This window comes from Schistocerca cancellata, chromosome 3 (genome assembly GCF_023864275.1).
Source record: "Schistocerca cancellata isolate TAMUIC-IGC-003103 chromosome 3, iqSchCanc2.1, whole genome shotgun sequence".
Classification (NCBI taxonomy): domain Eukaryota; kingdom Metazoa; phylum Arthropoda; class Insecta; order Orthoptera; family Acrididae; genus Schistocerca; species Schistocerca cancellata.
Window position 1 is genome coordinate 523,452,984 of NC_064628.1, and position 16,607 is coordinate 523,469,590.

The 16,607-nt window shown below is 41.3% G+C and overlaps 1 protein-coding gene across 1 annotated transcript in view; it reads left to right on the top strand.

The window, feature by feature from the left end:
• The window catches only part of LOC126176775 (sodium channel protein Nach-like), a 163,518-nt gene extending 147,224 nt beyond the window's left edge, over positions 1 to 16,294 (top strand). The window contains exons 8-10 of the mRNA XM_049923945.1: positions 1,301 to 1,472; positions 1,595 to 1,701; positions 16,039 to 16,294. Coding sequence (XP_049779902.1) covers positions 1,301 to 1,472; positions 1,595 to 1,701; positions 16,039 to 16,247 — 488 coding nt within the window. The 3' untranslated portion in view covers positions 16,248 to 16,294. The remainder of the gene's footprint in view (positions 1 to 1,300; positions 1,473 to 1,594; positions 1,702 to 16,038) is intronic.
• The last annotated feature ends 313 nt before the right edge of the window (positions 16,295 to 16,607 follow it).

The window sequence follows — 16,607 nt, forward strand, 5'->3', positions numbered from 1 at the left end:
GATTTTCTTCTTTTCCAAGTGCTTAAGAGGCATGGAGCACCTCATGCACAAAATATATAAGAATTATAGTGATGCTTTACATAGCAGACAGTAATTCTCTAGCTTTATCCTGGAGTGCAGCAATGAGGAACTGATGGACATGTGTCTCACATATGATGTGGTGTGGAATGAATCAGCTCTGAATTACTGACACTCAAAAATGGGGACAGGAGCAATCACTTGTCACATGTGTTACAAGCCAGGGAAAGATCCAGATACAGAATCTGCTCTACGACCCACACCATAATCCAGTATCATTAAAAGCATATTCTATCCTAGGAGAGAGGGTGTCACCTATGGAAGCAGTCGCATATCAATTCTGCTGTTTCTCCTGCACCATCTTATATGTGGACATGACTATCAACCATCTGTCCACCTGAATGAATGGCCATTGCCAAATTGTGGCCAGCATCAAGGTTGACAACCTGGTAGCAGAACAGAATTACAGCACACAGCTAGAATGGATGCTTTGCAGCCTCTGCCATTTGTAGTCTCCCATACTATATCACTTTATAAAACTTATGTAGATGGGTATTGTGGTTGCAACACATTTTTTGGTGTGTAAATAACTCGCTGATGTAACATTTTTCACAAAAATCAGAGAGATTCTCAGTACTGGTGTAGCACCCTTTTTAATCCTGCATGTAACTAGATTTTACTGTAGTATTCTAAATTACCTGGCAGTCTTAATACTTTTTCATGTACAGCAGAAGTGGTGAAAAACAATCTCAAATTCCTGCTCACTTAACAAGTGTGTTTTTATGTGTTGACAACGTGAGCATTCCAGTCATGTTTCCCTGTGGTGCACCAAAGATTACATCCTTATATATACTGCTGACACTGATGCATTTGTTACACATGTTCTATTCTGTGGCACTATGTGATTTGGACTTTAAGAATTGTGTTGTTACATTGCATCTCAACAGATTCTGCATTTTATCTGAGTGAACTTTAGTATGCTTTTAATGTTTTCAAATATTACTGAAACATTGTGCATGAACCACAATAATACATTTGACTGTAGAGACATTCTCAACTTTCACAAAAGAAGAAGAAGAACTGCTACAGACTGACCGTAAACTAACTTAGCAAACTTGAATTGTTAAGTGAGTAGCATTTTGTCCTTTCTATACTTATGGTCATTCTGCCTTGTACTTTCAATTACTATTTTTAGTGCTATCTTCATTTCTGCTACAATAACATTATGTTTTCACTTGCTTGCACATTTATAATGATTTTCATTGTATTGTATTTGTTTCAGAGGTACTTCAAGCCATTCACAGAGGAAAATATGACAAAACAATAAAATATGACATTGAATATAATGATGAACCATGTAACTGTTTGCCAGATTGCTCAAGTCTCATTTATACTGTTGAGACCACAACCAATGCTATTTCAACAAACAGTTTGCTTTCTTCAAATTTACTCCTGTAAGCTCTTTCAGAGAAGTATAGCTCTTTTTGTACTGTTTTGATGTTTCTAGTATTTAGTTTTTTACATATTTCATATATCATGACTCACTGTAGTGTTTACCAGCATTTTTACTTTACAGTGGAAATTTGAGTCCTGAAAGGCACAGTATCATCCACATATTCTTCATAGATCTTACAACTAATGAATATCGAACAGATATCTTCCTTGAATGGCAGGCTTTTGTGGGTAAGTTGGCAAATCTGTCACTTAGTTAAATGAAGAGCGTAAAACATTACTGTGTGGCACAAAAAATTAGATATACTGAAATAAATACTAAAAAGGTCAAAGACTGTACAAATGTAGACTTGGAAAAGCAAATTAATAGGAATTAGATGTATCCCACTGGAAACAAGCATTTTGAGTCTGACCTGGTTGTGCCCAAGTAAAACAAGAAAATAAAATGAAACTGACATCACAATCAGCCACAAATCTAAGTATGGGTTGAATGTAGTCCGATTAATGTGTGTCAGATTTAATTTACAGATGATAAACATTGCTATAGCATCACAATAATGTTACTCAGGTGGATAGCAGCTCATCATGTCGGAAACTAAAAGTACTTTAAGATGAGAAATTAAACCTTGATAAATGCCAATCAATGTGAATAAAATTTGACTGCTTAATAATATGTCACTGGTTGTAGATTTCAGTTTGTTTTTATGTGTTAAATTAAAAATAAAAGAGGAAAAATTTCAAGAAAGAAAGTGAAGTTAGTTAGTTACACATTTCATTTTTATCAAAGTGATGTGGAAACACACACACACACACACACACACACACACACACGCACACACACACACACACATATGCACCTGTGATCTGTGATTCTTACTGCCCCCCCCCCCCCCCAACCCCTCTCACTTCCTTCCAGTACTAAACTGGTGATCCCTTGACGTCTCAGAATGAGTCCTACCAACTCATCTCTTCTATTTACACTGTGCCAAAATCTTTTTTTTGCTACCCAGTTCTCTTCAATACCTCCTCATTACATAATGTACCCAACTGATCTTCAGCATTCTTCTGTAGCACCACATTTCAAAAGCTTATATTCTATTCTGATGTAAAGTGTTAATCATCCATGTTTCACTTCCATATATGACTAACTCCACACAAATGCTTTCAGGAAGGACTTCCTAACACTTAAATCTGTACTCAGAATTAACAAACTTCACTTCTTTAGAAATGTTTTTCTTTCCATTGCCAGGCTACATTTTATATCCTCTCTATTTTGCCCATCATCTGTTATTTTGCTGACTAAATAGTGGAACTCATCTGCTAATCTGCTACTTTAAGTGTCTCATTTATTATTCTAATTTCTACAGCACTGCCTGATTTAATTTACTACATTCCATTATCCTCATTTTTCTTTTCTCAATGTTCATCTTACATCCTTCTTTCTAGACACTGCCAATTCTGTTCAACTGCTCTTCCAAGTTCTTTGCTGTCTCTGACAGAATTACAATGTCATCAACAAACCTCAAAGTTTTTATTTCTTCTCCATGAACTTTAATTCCTACTCCAAATTTTTCTTTTGTTTCCTTCATTGCTTGCAAAATGTGTAGGTTGAATAACACTAGGGATAAGCTACAACTTGTCCCACTCCATTTTCACCCACTGCATCCCCACCATACACTTTGACACATATAACTGCTGTCTGGTTTCTGTAGAAGTTGTAAATAGCCTTTTGCTCCCTGTATTTTACTCCTGCCATCTTTAGACTTTGAAAGAGAGTATTCCAGTCAACATTGTCAAAAGCTGTAAACATAGGTTTGCCTTTCCTTAACCTATCTTCTAAGGGAAGTCATAGAGTCAGTATTGCCTCACGCATTGCTACATTTCTCACAATTCAAACTGGTCTTCCCTGAGGTCGGCTTCTGCCAGTTTCTCCATTCTTCCACAAAGAATTTGTATTAGTATGTTGCAACCATGACTTATTAAACTGATAGTTCAATAATATTCACCACTGTTGCCACTTGCTTTTTTTGGAGTTGGAATTATTATATTCTTCTTGAAGTCTGATGGTATTTCACCTGTCTCATACATCTTACACACCAGATGGAAGAGTTTTGTCGTGGCTGGCTCTCTCAAGTCTATCAGTAGTTCTAACGGGGCCTACTCCCGGGGCCTTGATTCGACTTGGGTCTTTCAGTGCTCTGTCAAATTCTTCTTGCAATATTGTATCCCCCATCTCATCTTCATCTACATCTACATCCTCTTCTATTTCTATAACATTGTCTCCAAGTACATGTTCCTTGTATAGACCCTCTACATACTCCAACCCCTTTCAGTTTTCTGTTATTTGCTTAAGACTCATTTTCCATCTTGATATTCATACAGATGCTTCTCTTTTCTTCTAAGATCTCTTTAATTTTCCTGTAGGTGGTATCTGTCCTTCGCCTAGTGAAATATGCTTCTAAATATTTACATTTGCCCTCTAGTCATTCCTGCTTAGCCATTTTGCACTTCCTGCCAATCTCATTTATACTCCCTTTCACCTGTTTCATTTACTGAATTTTTTATATTTTCTCCTTTCATCAGTTAAATTCAATATCTCTTGTGTTATCCAGGGATTTCTGCTAGTCCTTTCTATGTATTTGATCCTCTGCTGCCTTCACTATTTCATCTTTCAAAGCTACGCATTCTTCTTCTACTGTATTCCTTTCCCCTGTTCTTCTCAATGGTTCCCTAATGCTCTTTCTGAAATTGTCTACAACCTCTGGTTATTTCAGTTTATCCAGGGCCCAACTCTTTAGTTTCCTACATTTTTGAAATTTCTTCAGTTTTAATCCACAGGTCATAGCCAATAAGTTGGTCAGAGTCCACATCTGTTCCTGGAAATATCTGGTTCCAAGATCTCTTCCACACATAAATCCTTCTTTCATAATTGTTAAATCAAGTATTAGTGATGATTAAATTATGCTCTGTGCAAAATTCTACCAGGTGGCTTCCTCTTACATTAGTTTCCCCAGTCCATACTCATCTACAAATTTTCCTTCTCTTTCTTGTCCTATTATGCAATTCCAGTCCCCTATGACTGTTAACCTACCCCCATGAACCATGGACCTTGCCGTTGGTGGGGAGGCTTGTGTGCCTCAGCGATACAAATGGCCGTACCGTAGGTGCAACCACAATGGAGGGGTATCTGTTGAGAGGCCAGACAAACGTGTGGTTTCTGAAGAGGGGCAGCAGCCTTTTCAGTAGTTGCAGGGGCAACAGTCTGGATGGTTGACTGATCTGGCCTTGTAACATTAACCAAAACGGCCATGCTGTGCTGGTACTGCGAACAGCTGAAAGCAAGGGGAAACTACAGCCGTAATTTTTCCCAATAGCATGCAGCTTTACTGTATGGTTAAATGATGATGGCGTCCTCTTGGGTAAAATATTCCGGAGGTAAAATAGTCCCCCATTTGGATCTCCGGGCAAGGGACTACTCAAGAGGATGTCGTTATCAGGAGAAAGAAAACTGGCGTTCTACGGATCGGAGCGTGGAATGTCAGATCCCTTAATTGGGCAGGTAGGTTAGAAAATTTAAAAAGGGAAATGGATAGGTTAAAGTTAGATGTAGTGGGAATTAGTGAAGTTCGGTGGCAGGAGGAACAAGACTTTTGGTCAGGTGAATAAAGGGTTATAAATACAAAATCAAATAGGGGTAATGGAGGAGTAGGTTTAATAATGAATAAAAAAAATAGGAGTGCGGGTAAGCTACTACAAACAGCATAGTGAACGCATTATTGTGGCCAAGATAGACACGAAGCCCATGCCTACTACAGTAGTACAAGTTTATATGCCAACTGGCTCTGCAGATGATGAAGAAATTGATGAAATGTATGATGAAGTAAAAGAAATTATTCAGGTAGTGAAGGGAGACGAAAATTTAATAGTCATGGGTGACTGGAATTCGAGTGTAGGAGAAGGGAGAGAAGGAAACATAGTGGGTGAATACGGATTGGGGGAGAGAAATGAAAGAGGAAGCTTGCACAGAGCATAACTTAATCATAGTTAACACTTGGTTCAAGAATCATAAAAGAAGGTTGTATACATGGAAGAATCCTGGAGATACGAGAAGGTATCAGATAGATTATATAATGGTAAGACAGAGATTTAGGAACCAGGTTTTAAATTGTAAGACATTTCCAGGGGCAGATGTGGACTCTGACCACAATCTATTGGTTATGAGCTGTAGATTAAAACTGAAGAAACTGCAAAAAGGTGGGAATTTAAGGAGATGGGACCTGGATAAACTGAATGAACCAGAGGTTGTACAGAGTTTCGGGGAGACCATAAGGGAACAATTGACAGGAATGGGGGAAAGAAATACAGTAGAGGAAAAATGGGTAGTTCTGAGGGATGAAGTAGTGAAGGCGGCAGAGGATCAAGTAGGTAAAAAGATAAGGGCTAGTAGAAATCCTTGGGTATCAGAAGAAATATTGAAGTTAATTGATGAAAGGAGAAAATATAAAAATGCAGTAAATGAAGAAGGCAAAAAGGAATACAAACGTCTCAAAAATGAGACCGACAGGAAGTGCAAAATGGCTAAGCAGGGATGGCTAGAGGACAAATGTAAGGATGTAGAGGCTTATCTCATTAGGGATACTGCCTACAGGAAAATTAGAGAGACCTTTGGAGATAAGAGAACCACTTGTATGAACATCAAGAGCTCAGAGGGAAACCCAGTTCTAAGCAAAGAAGGGAAAGCAGAAAGGTGGAAGGAGTATATAGAGGGTCTGTACAAGGGTGATGTACTTGAGGACAATATTATGGAAATTGAAGAGGATGTAGATGAAGATGAAATGGGAGATACAATACTGTGTGAAGAGTTTGACAGAGCACTGAAAGACCCGAGTCGAAACAAGGCCCATTCCATTGGAACTACTGACGGCCTTGGGAGAGCCAGTCCTGACAAAACTCTACCATCTGGTGAGCAAGATGTATGAGACAGGCGAAATACCCTCAGACTTCAAGAAAAATATAATAATTCCAATCCCAAAGAAAGCAGGTGTTGACAGGTGTGAAAATTACCGAACTATCAGTTTAATAAGTCACAGCTGCAAAATACTAACGCTAATTCTATACAGACGAATGGAAAAGCTGGTAGAAGCTGACCTCGGGGACGAACAGTTTGGATTCCGTAGAAGTATTGGAACACGTGAGGCAATACTGACCTTACGACTTATCTTAGAAGAAAGATTAAGGAAAGGCAAACCTATGTTTCTAGCATCTGTAGACTTAGAAAAAGCTTTTGACAATATTGACTGGAATACTCTCTTTCAAATTATAAAGGTGGCAGGGGTAAAATACTGGGAGTGAAAGGCTATCTACAATTTGTACAGAAACCAGATGGCAGTTATAAGAGTCGAGGGGCATGAAAGGGAAGCAGTGGTTGGGAAGGGAGTGAGACAGGGTTGTAGTCTCTCCCCAATGTTATTCAATCTGTATATTGAGCAAGCAGCAAAGGAAACAAAAGAAAAATTCGGAGTAGGTATTAAAGTCCATGGAGAAGAAATAAAAACTTTGAGGTTCGCCGATGACATTGTAATTCTGTCAGAGACAGCAAAGGACTTGGAAGAGCAGTTGAACAGAATGGACAGTGTCTTGAAAGGAGGATATAAGATGAACATCAACAAAAGCAAAACGAGGATAATGGAATGTAGCCGATTTAAGTCGGGTGATGCTGAGGGAATTAGATTAGGAAATGAGACACTTGAAGTGGTAAAGGAGTTTTGCTATTTGGGGAGCAAAATAACTGATGATGGTCGAAGTAGTGAGGATATGAAATGTAGACTGGCAATGGCAAGGGAAGCGTTTCTGAAGAAGAGAAATTTGTTAACATCGAGTATAGATTTAAGTGTCAGGAAGTCGTTTCTGAAAGTATTTGTATGGAATGTAGCCATGTATGGAAGTGAAACGTGGACGATAAATAGTTTGGACAAGAAGAGAATAGAAGCTTTTGAAATGTGGTGCTACAGAAGGATGATGAAGATTAGATGGGTAGATCACGTAACTAATGAGGAGGTATTGAATAGATTTGGGGAGAAGAGGAGTTTGTGGCACTAGTTGACAAGAAGAAGCAACCAGTTTATAGGAAATGTTCCGAGGCATCAAGGGATCACAAATTTGGCATTGGAGGGCAGCATGGAGGGTAAAAATCGTAGAGGGAAACCAAGAGATGAATACACTAAGCAGATTCAGAAGGATGTAGGTTGCAGTAAGTACTGGGAGATGAAGGAGCTTGCACAGGATAGAGTAGCGTGGAGAGCTGCATCAAACCAGTCTCAAGACTGAAGACAACAACAACATGACTATTAAATTTTCATCTTCATTAACTATCTGAATAATTTCTTTTATCTAATCATAAATTTCTTCAATCTTTTCATTATCTGCAGAGCTAGTTGTCATATAAACTGTACTACTGCTGTGGGTGTGGGCTTCATATCTATCTTCTCTACAATAATGCATTCACTATGCTGTTCACCGTGCGTCACAGGTTTGACTCCTGTCTTGGCTTGGATGTGTGTGATGTCCTTAGGTTTAAGTAGTTCTAAGTTCTAAGGGACTGATGACCTCAGATGTTAAGTCCCATAGTGCTCAGAGCCATTTTCACCTGATCAGAAGTCCTACTCCTCCTGCCACCAAACTTCACTAATTCCCACTATATCTAATTTTAAGCTATCCATCTCCTTTTTAAATGTCCCCACATTAGCTGAATGGTCAGCGCATTGGATTACCACCCACAGGGGCCCGGGTTTGATTCCCAGCTGGGGTGGGAGATTTTCTCCCCTCAGGGACTGGGTGTTGTGCTGTCCTCATCATCATTTCACCCCCAGTGTCGATGTGCAAGTCACCCAATGTGGCGTCACACTCAATAAGACTTGCACTTGGTGGCCGAACTTCCCACCTGGGAACTCCTGGCCACTAACACCGTATGCTCATTTCTCTTTTCCTTTTTCTGACCTACACTACGTGATAAAAAGTATCCGGGCACCGAGGTGACAATGACTTACAAGTTTGTGGCAATCTCCATCGGTAACGCTGGAATTCAATATGGTGTTGGCCCACCCTTAGCCTTGATGACAGCTTCCACTCTCACAGGCATACTTTCTATCAGGTGCTGGAAGGTGTCTTGGGGAATGGCAGCCCATTCTTCACAGAGTGCTGCACTGAGGAGAGATATTGATATTGGTCAGTGAGGCCTGGCATGAGGCCAGCATTCCAAAACATCCCGGAGGTGTTCTATAGGATCCAGATCATGACTCTGTGCAGGCCAGTCCATTACAGGGATGTTATTGTTGTGTAACCACTCCACCATAGGCCATGCATTATGAACAGGTACTCAATCATGTTGAAAGATTCAATCACCATCCCCAAAATGCTCTCCAACGGTGGGAAGCAACAAGGTGCTTAAAACATCAATGCAGGCCTGTGCTCTGATAGTGCCACACAAAACAACAATGGGCGCAAGTCCCTTCCATGAGAAACATGACCACACCATGACACCACTGCCTCTGAATTTCACTGTTGCCACTACACACAACGGCAGATGACATTCACCGGGCATTTGCCAGACCCACATCCTGCCGTCGGATTGCCACATTGTGTATCGTATTCATCACCCCATACAATGTTTTTCCATTGTTCAATTGTCCAATGTTTATACTCCTTACAGCAAGCAAGGCATCGTTTGGCATTTACCGGCTTGATGTGTAGTTTATGAACAGCCACTCGACCATGAAATCCAAGTTTTCTCACCTCCTGCCTAAGTGTCATAGTACTTGCAGTGGATCCGGTTGCAGTTTGGAATTTCTGTGTGATGATCTGAACAGATATCTGCCTATTACACATTACAACCCTCTTCAACTGCCAGCAGTCTCTGTCAGTCAACAAACTAGGTCAGCCTGTATGCTTTTGTGCTATATGTGTCCCTTCATGTTTCCACTTCACTATCACATTGGGAACAGTGGACCTAGGGATGTTTAGGAGTGTGGAAATCTCACATACAGACGTATGACACCCACTCACCTGACCATGTTTGAAGTCCGTGAAAAAAACGTGTGTGTTTGGGGGTGTCTGTATACTTTTGGTCACATGGTATACCTGCCCAATTAAGGCATCTGACATTCCATACACTGATCCATAGAATGCCAGTTTTGTTTCTCCTGATAATGACATCCTGCTGACTGGCCCCTGCCCCGTGATCTGAATAGGGGACTATTATACCTCTGGAATGTTTTACCCAAGAGGATGCCATCATCATTTATCCAGGTAGTAGACCTGTATGCTCTTGGGAAAAGTTATGTCTGTAGTTTCCTCTTGCTTTCAGCCATATATATATATATATATATATATACATATATAAAAATTTTACTGGCTACCAGTTTTTAAGTAGAAATTCTTTAGTAGAATAGAAGGACTATCCAAGAGAAATGATTTTAAATTGGATTCAAAACTTTCTTTGCTACCTGTCAGACATTTTATGTTATAGGACAAATATAAAACATTTTTATTGCTGTGTATTGAACTCCTCACTGAGCCACTGATAGCTTTAACAATGGGTAACAAAGGTCATTTTACAGTTTACATGTTTGACTTACTCATTGGGGTCCACATATTATTATTTATGTGATGTAAAATTAAAGTAACTGCTCAAAAACATATTGTATCAGCTTTATATCTGCACTGGTTTCACAAGTAGCCCTGGTTTTGATAGGGTAGGTGACGTTGAGTCCAGACTGGAGTAGTAGGTGGTGGAGGGAGGATGTATAGGACAGGTCATGCATCTAGATCTATTACAGTGGTATGACCATGAGATAAGGGATTCGGAGCAGGGGTTGTGTAAGTATATTGTGTAGGTTTGGTGGACGGTGCAATACCACTGTGGGAGGGGTAGGAAGGATAGTGGGCAGGACATTTTTCATTTCAGGGCACGACGAGAGGTAATCGAAACCCTGGTGGAGAATGTAATTCAGTTGCTCCAGTCCTGGGTGGTACTGAGTTATGAGGGGAATGCTCCTCTGTGGCTGCAGAAGTGGGAGATTGGAAAGATAGGGCACGGGAGATTTGTTTTCGTAAAAAGTTGGTTGGATAATTACGATCAGAGAGACCCTCGGTAGATTTCGAGAGAGACTGCTTGTCACTGCTGATGCGACAACCACGGGTGGCAGCTGTCGAAGAGGAGGTACTTCTGGTGGTTAGTATCCCTTCAAAGACAGGGCTACCTGTGAACCCAGTCATGTGATCTACAAGCTAAGCTGCAACTGCTGTGCTGCATCCTATGTAGGCATGACAAGCAAAAAGCTGTCTGTCCTCACGAATGGCCACCAACTAACTGTGGCCAAGAAACAAGAGGACCACCTTGTTGATGAACACACTGCCAAACACGACATCCTTCATTTCATTGACTGCTTCACAACCTGTGCCGTATGGATCCTTCCCACCAACACCTGCTTCTCTGAACTGCGCAGGTGGGAACTTTCCCTGCAATACATCCTACATTCCCGTAACACTCCTGGCCTCAATCTTCATTAGTCACTGTCCTCACCTCACCCACCCACCGAGCCCCTTCCCTATTCCCTAACAGCTGTCATTCTATTACCATACCCAGTTTTTTTTCATGTCTGTCCTTTTCTGCTACTTTCCCCGCCTCCTCCCCACCTCTCCCCTGTCTTCAGTCTAACCTGTAGCACTTCACTGTCTGGCACCCCCCCCACCCCATACTATACCTTCCCCTCCTCACTCCAGCCTCCTCCTTACCCCCATCTAGTCACCACTCCCATCGTGCACTGGTGCTGCTGCTCACAGTGTGGTTTCAGTTGCCTGAGACTGCAGTCATGAGTGTAAGCTGCATTTGCGCACGTGCCATCGCTCGCTTGTGCATGTGTGTGTGTGTGTGTGTGCGCGCGCGTGCATGTATTGTTGACAAAGATCTTAACGGCCGAAAGCTATAATTGTGAGAGTCTCTTTGTTGTGCCTATCTGCAACTCAGGATCTCTGCTATATGGTGAGTAACCACTTTCCTTCTCATAATATAGTTACTTTCCATCCTGGATTTTTCTATGAAACTACACTCCTGGAAATTGAAATAAGAACACCGTGAATTCATTGTCCCAGGAAGGGGAAACTTTATTGACACATTCCTGGGGTCAGGTACATCACATGATCACACTGACAGAACCACAGGCACATAGACACAGGCAACAGAGCATGCAAAATGTCGGCACTAGTACAGTGTATATCCACCTTTCGCAGCAATGCAGGCTGCTATTCTCCCATGGAGACGATCGTAGAGATGCTGGATGTAGTCCTGTGGAACGGCTTGCCATCCCATTTCCACCTGGCGCCTCAGTTGGACCAGCGTTCGTGCTGGACGTGCAGACCGCGTGAGAAGACGCTTCATCCAGTCCCAAACATGCTCAATGGGGGACAGATCCGGAGATCTTGCTGGCCAGGGTAGTTGACTTACACCTTCTAGAGCACGTTGAGTGGCACGGGATACATGCGGACGTGCATTGTCCTGTTGGAACAGCAAGTTCCCTTGCCGGTCTAGGAATGGTAGAACGATGGGTTCGATGACGGTTTGGATGTACCGTGCACTATTCAGTGTCCCCTCGACGATCACCAGTGGTGTACGGCCAGTGTAGGAGATTGCTCCCCACACCATGATGCCGGGTGTTGGCCCTGTGTGCCTCGGTCGTATGCAGTCCTGATTGTGGCGCTCACCTGCACGGCGCCAAACACGCATACGACCATCATTGGCACCAAGGCAGAAGCGACTCTCATCGCTGAAGACGACACGTCTCCATTCGTCCCTCCATTCACGCCTGTCGCGACACCACTGGAGGCAGGCTGCACGATGTTGGGGCGTGAGCGGAAGACGGCCTAACGGTGTGCGGGCCCGTAGCCCAGCTTCATGGAGACGGTTGCGAATGGTCCTCGCCGATACCCCAGGAGCAACAGTGTCCCTAATTTGCTGGGAAGTGGCGGTGTGGTCCCCTACGGCACTGCGTAGGCTCCTACGGTCTTGGCGTGCATCCATGCGTCGCCGAGGTCCGGTCCCAGGTCGACGGCCACGTGCACCTTCCGCCGACCACTGGCGACAACATCAATGTAGTGTGGAGACTTCACGCCCAACGTGTTGAGCAATTCGGCAGTACGTCCACCCGGCCTCCCGCATGCCCACTATATGCCCTCGCTCAAAGTCCGGCAACTGCACATACGGTTCACGTCCACGCTGTCGCGGCATGCTACCAGTGTTAAAGACTGCGATGGAGCTCCGTATGCCATGGCAAACTGGCTGACACTGACGGCAGCGGTGCACAAATGCTGCGCAGCTAGCGCCATTCGACGGCCAACACCGCGGTTCCTGGTGTGTCCGCTGTGCCGTGCGTGTGATCATTGCTTGTACAGCCCTCTCGGAGTGTCCGGAGCAAGTATGGTGGGTCTGACACACCAGTGTCAATGTGTTCTTTTTTCCATTTCCAGGAGTGTATAAAGTAACTTTATATGAAATAGAAATAAAAGCAAAATCTTATCCAAAATGAAGGCAGTTTGTTTGAAAGTAGATATCGTTGTCCATCTGTGAGATAAAAATTTGCTGCTGTGTAACATTCATAATGTGTAGCTCCACTTTGTGCACAGTAACATTCTTGAATCCTTTTTGGCATGCCATCTAGAAGGTGCTTGAGACACTGATACTCAAGGCTACCCCTTCCTTTGATGTCAACTCTCCCTTATCACCCCGTAGGTAAGGAAGGTTTCTGGAATGACACACTACAAGCTTCAACTAATCCCAAGCACACTCAACTGGGTTCATTTCAAACACAGCACAGGCTATTCCATTTGGTTGATTTCTGCCTCCTGGAATATGATATCCATACATGATGCCAGGCTAAAACATGATTGGGGCACCTCCCTGTTTAACTCTTGGGACTTAATGCCTGAGATGTTGTGAGAGTACCTAGCTAGTTCCCCTCATTTCCATGATGATTTCAGGTATCATACAAATCAATCAGTTGTGAAGAGAACCTGATGTCAATGATCTGGGTTCCATTTCAGGTGTTCCCTTGCTCAATATCTTCAATCACCATGGCACTGGATGTTTTTTCTGGTGTTCATAATGGCCACCTAGAAGTCAATTTGATCATATAGAGATGACTGGATGTCATTAATGTTGACACAGAAACCAAGCACAAAATTTGTTGCCTTCTACTCAGAGTAGTTAAGAGCCATAATTTGTTGGAGTAGTCATCAGCTGGTGTTGTTGAGCATGAGTGAACAATGCAATACAGGTTTTAAATCTTTTGATGACACCAATGTGGTGCAAGCCAATTCAGTTGGAAATTCCCCTGATGAAAAATCTAGTTGCCATAAAGTGACATAGCATATATTGTCCATGCCTGATATAGTGCTTTGAAGCATGTTGATATAGAGAGCAGTGTACTTCAGTTGCATTGTTCTGTTCACAATTTGAGAGGCACTGCACTGTATTCAACTAACAACAAGACAACCTGATAATAAGGTCAATACAGGGAAGAAGACATCAAATTAAGCAAAATTTGCCATATAACCATAGGCTGGAAATGCACCATAGCCAATCAATGATGAATGCGCAGAGGTGTGTGCTTTTAAACTAACTTGCTCAAGCTTATATTTAAGGACTGCAGTTACTAATTAAATTATCCAAAGATAATGATTTTAACTGAACAGTCAAAACTAGGCAAACTGCATCCAAACACTTAATTCAACTGATGGCCAATTGTCAGAGTCGAATGTGGGATTGCGGCAGCCTGCTGGAATCACATCCTTGGATGCATGTGGAGAGGAATGATTCCCAACAACTTGGACAATTTCATTTGCAAAAATTGTAAATTATTGTGTCCTATTTCATTGGAGAGGTCCAAGCAAGTTGTCACTGATAGTTTCTGTCCATACATTCAATGGAAACCAATCAAGGTCACCATGTTCTGAAATGTAATGGAAACTTTCATACCCCACCCTCCTCCCCCTTCCCCAGTGATGGTTGTTGACATTAAATACTGATTCCCTAGTAAAAATAGCTTCATACATAAACAAGATGAAGTAGGAAAAATTCACGTTGTTGGGACACTGGTGCTGTCAGTGCCTTAATGCCCAGACACAAAAATTTGCTCGTATAGGATGACATTCTACTTCCAAAGGTATGATCCTTTGTGCACAGTAAGGGTGTAAAGCATTTTCCTTTGTTTGATTCCAAACAAGCCAAAGAGTAACACAGACTTTGTGAACTGTTACTCTGATTCTGGATGAATGCTGGGGTACATCTTCATCCAGTTCTAGAGTTCTCACTGTTCTTTGCTATCCTGTATTGACTTTCTTGGGTCAAACACATCTCTTTCCCTCAAGCAGTCATCCACAGGCCTAGAGATATTGGCTGCTGATGGTTTTATGTTTGAGAAATGTTCAGCTTGCCATCTTCTTACACCCCCAGCTCTGTTAAAAAAAATGTGGTTATCAAATAGCTAGTTTGTGTACATTTTCATGATGATGACAACCCAGTACAGCACATGGCAACAAGTGCAGTGAAGCACATCCATCAAAGCACAACAAATCAGCAGCTTAATTGGGCAAAATCACACTACTAGATATGCTCAATAGTTATTTTCAAGCTGTCACTCCAGGACTGTGTATTTATGACCTATGGTTAACTTGAGAATTTAGTTCGATTCAACATCTTCTACCCTGCTCTGACCTAATTATGCAGATGTTCAGTAAATAGACAGTATAATTGTAACAAGAGAGAGAGTCTAAATGTACTGAAAATACTATTGAAATGCAAATACAACTGAAAAGAAATGGGAGATTGTTGCTAAATGCAGAAAAAGGGTGCCGAAAAAGGAAAATTCATTGATAAATGAGGAAAAAATTATTGCAGAATAAAGAGAGAAGACTGACCATGGACGTGGATTTCTGTCTAAAAAAAGTGGATTGCAAAGCAATTAAGAGAGATAACCAAAGAAAAATAGATCACTAAATGCTGAGAAAAGCATGATGAATAAACAAAAAGGATGACTGGGGACAGGTAAAAGGTTACCAACAAAGAAATATGATAACTAAATAAAATAAAAAGTTCACTAAACATGGAAAAAAGCGTCTTTGGACATGAAGGAAAGGTTATGTAAGTTGTACAAAACATGCATAGCCCAAGCAAGTGAGGGTTAAGCAAAAATCTTTTTGAGAAGTATGTAGTTGGAGCCTTACTTGTCATAATGAGTAATTTTGTAATGACAAGTGGACATTTGCAGTAGACAGAGGCCCGAAACCAGATTTCTTACTTGTCATGAACATAACTGCCACTGTGTACCATATTCATTATATTGAAGATTTTGCAAGTCTGAACAGTTTGTACGGAAATTTCATCACTGCATCTTTAATGATATTATTTGCAACAATTCTCTCATTTAATTTATCATCTTGTATTTTAAAGTGTGCTTATATTAAACAAAGAAGAACTACCACTGATCTCATGTTCCTGTATTATCTTTTTCCCAACAGCTACTGTGGGTGGAATACTTGGCCTTATGCTGGGATTTAGCCTGATTAATGGTTTTGAGATAGTTTACTTTTTCACACTGCGCATTTTCTTTCATTTAACTTCACAACGCAAATCTAACAAGAAGCCAACACAAGCAGCTGAAAAGTGCCTTACATATAAACATCATAAACAGAACCAGCATTCCATGCACATTACATCACTTTCTTGAGTGCTGCCTACTAGTGACCAAATTTTTAGAAATATCTTAGTTTTAAGTACAAGAATGTGAATTAATATTGATAAAGTATGTAAAAATAAACAATTTTAGAGTTTAATCTTTTCATTGATTTAAGCATCTAGCACATAATAACCTGCTTTCCAGATGTTAAAAGAAATGCAATATTTTACTGGATGCAAGATACAGAAGTGATATTTGAAGCACTTTGCTATACTTGTTTTTCTTCTGTCTTCTCACCACCACATTATTCCAAGAAATGAGTGTACCTCTCATATTTTGTAACCCAATAATTATTTCTCAGCAACCCTTCCTCCCATACTCCTTCAATCATTTCACAACTTAAAGAGTCCA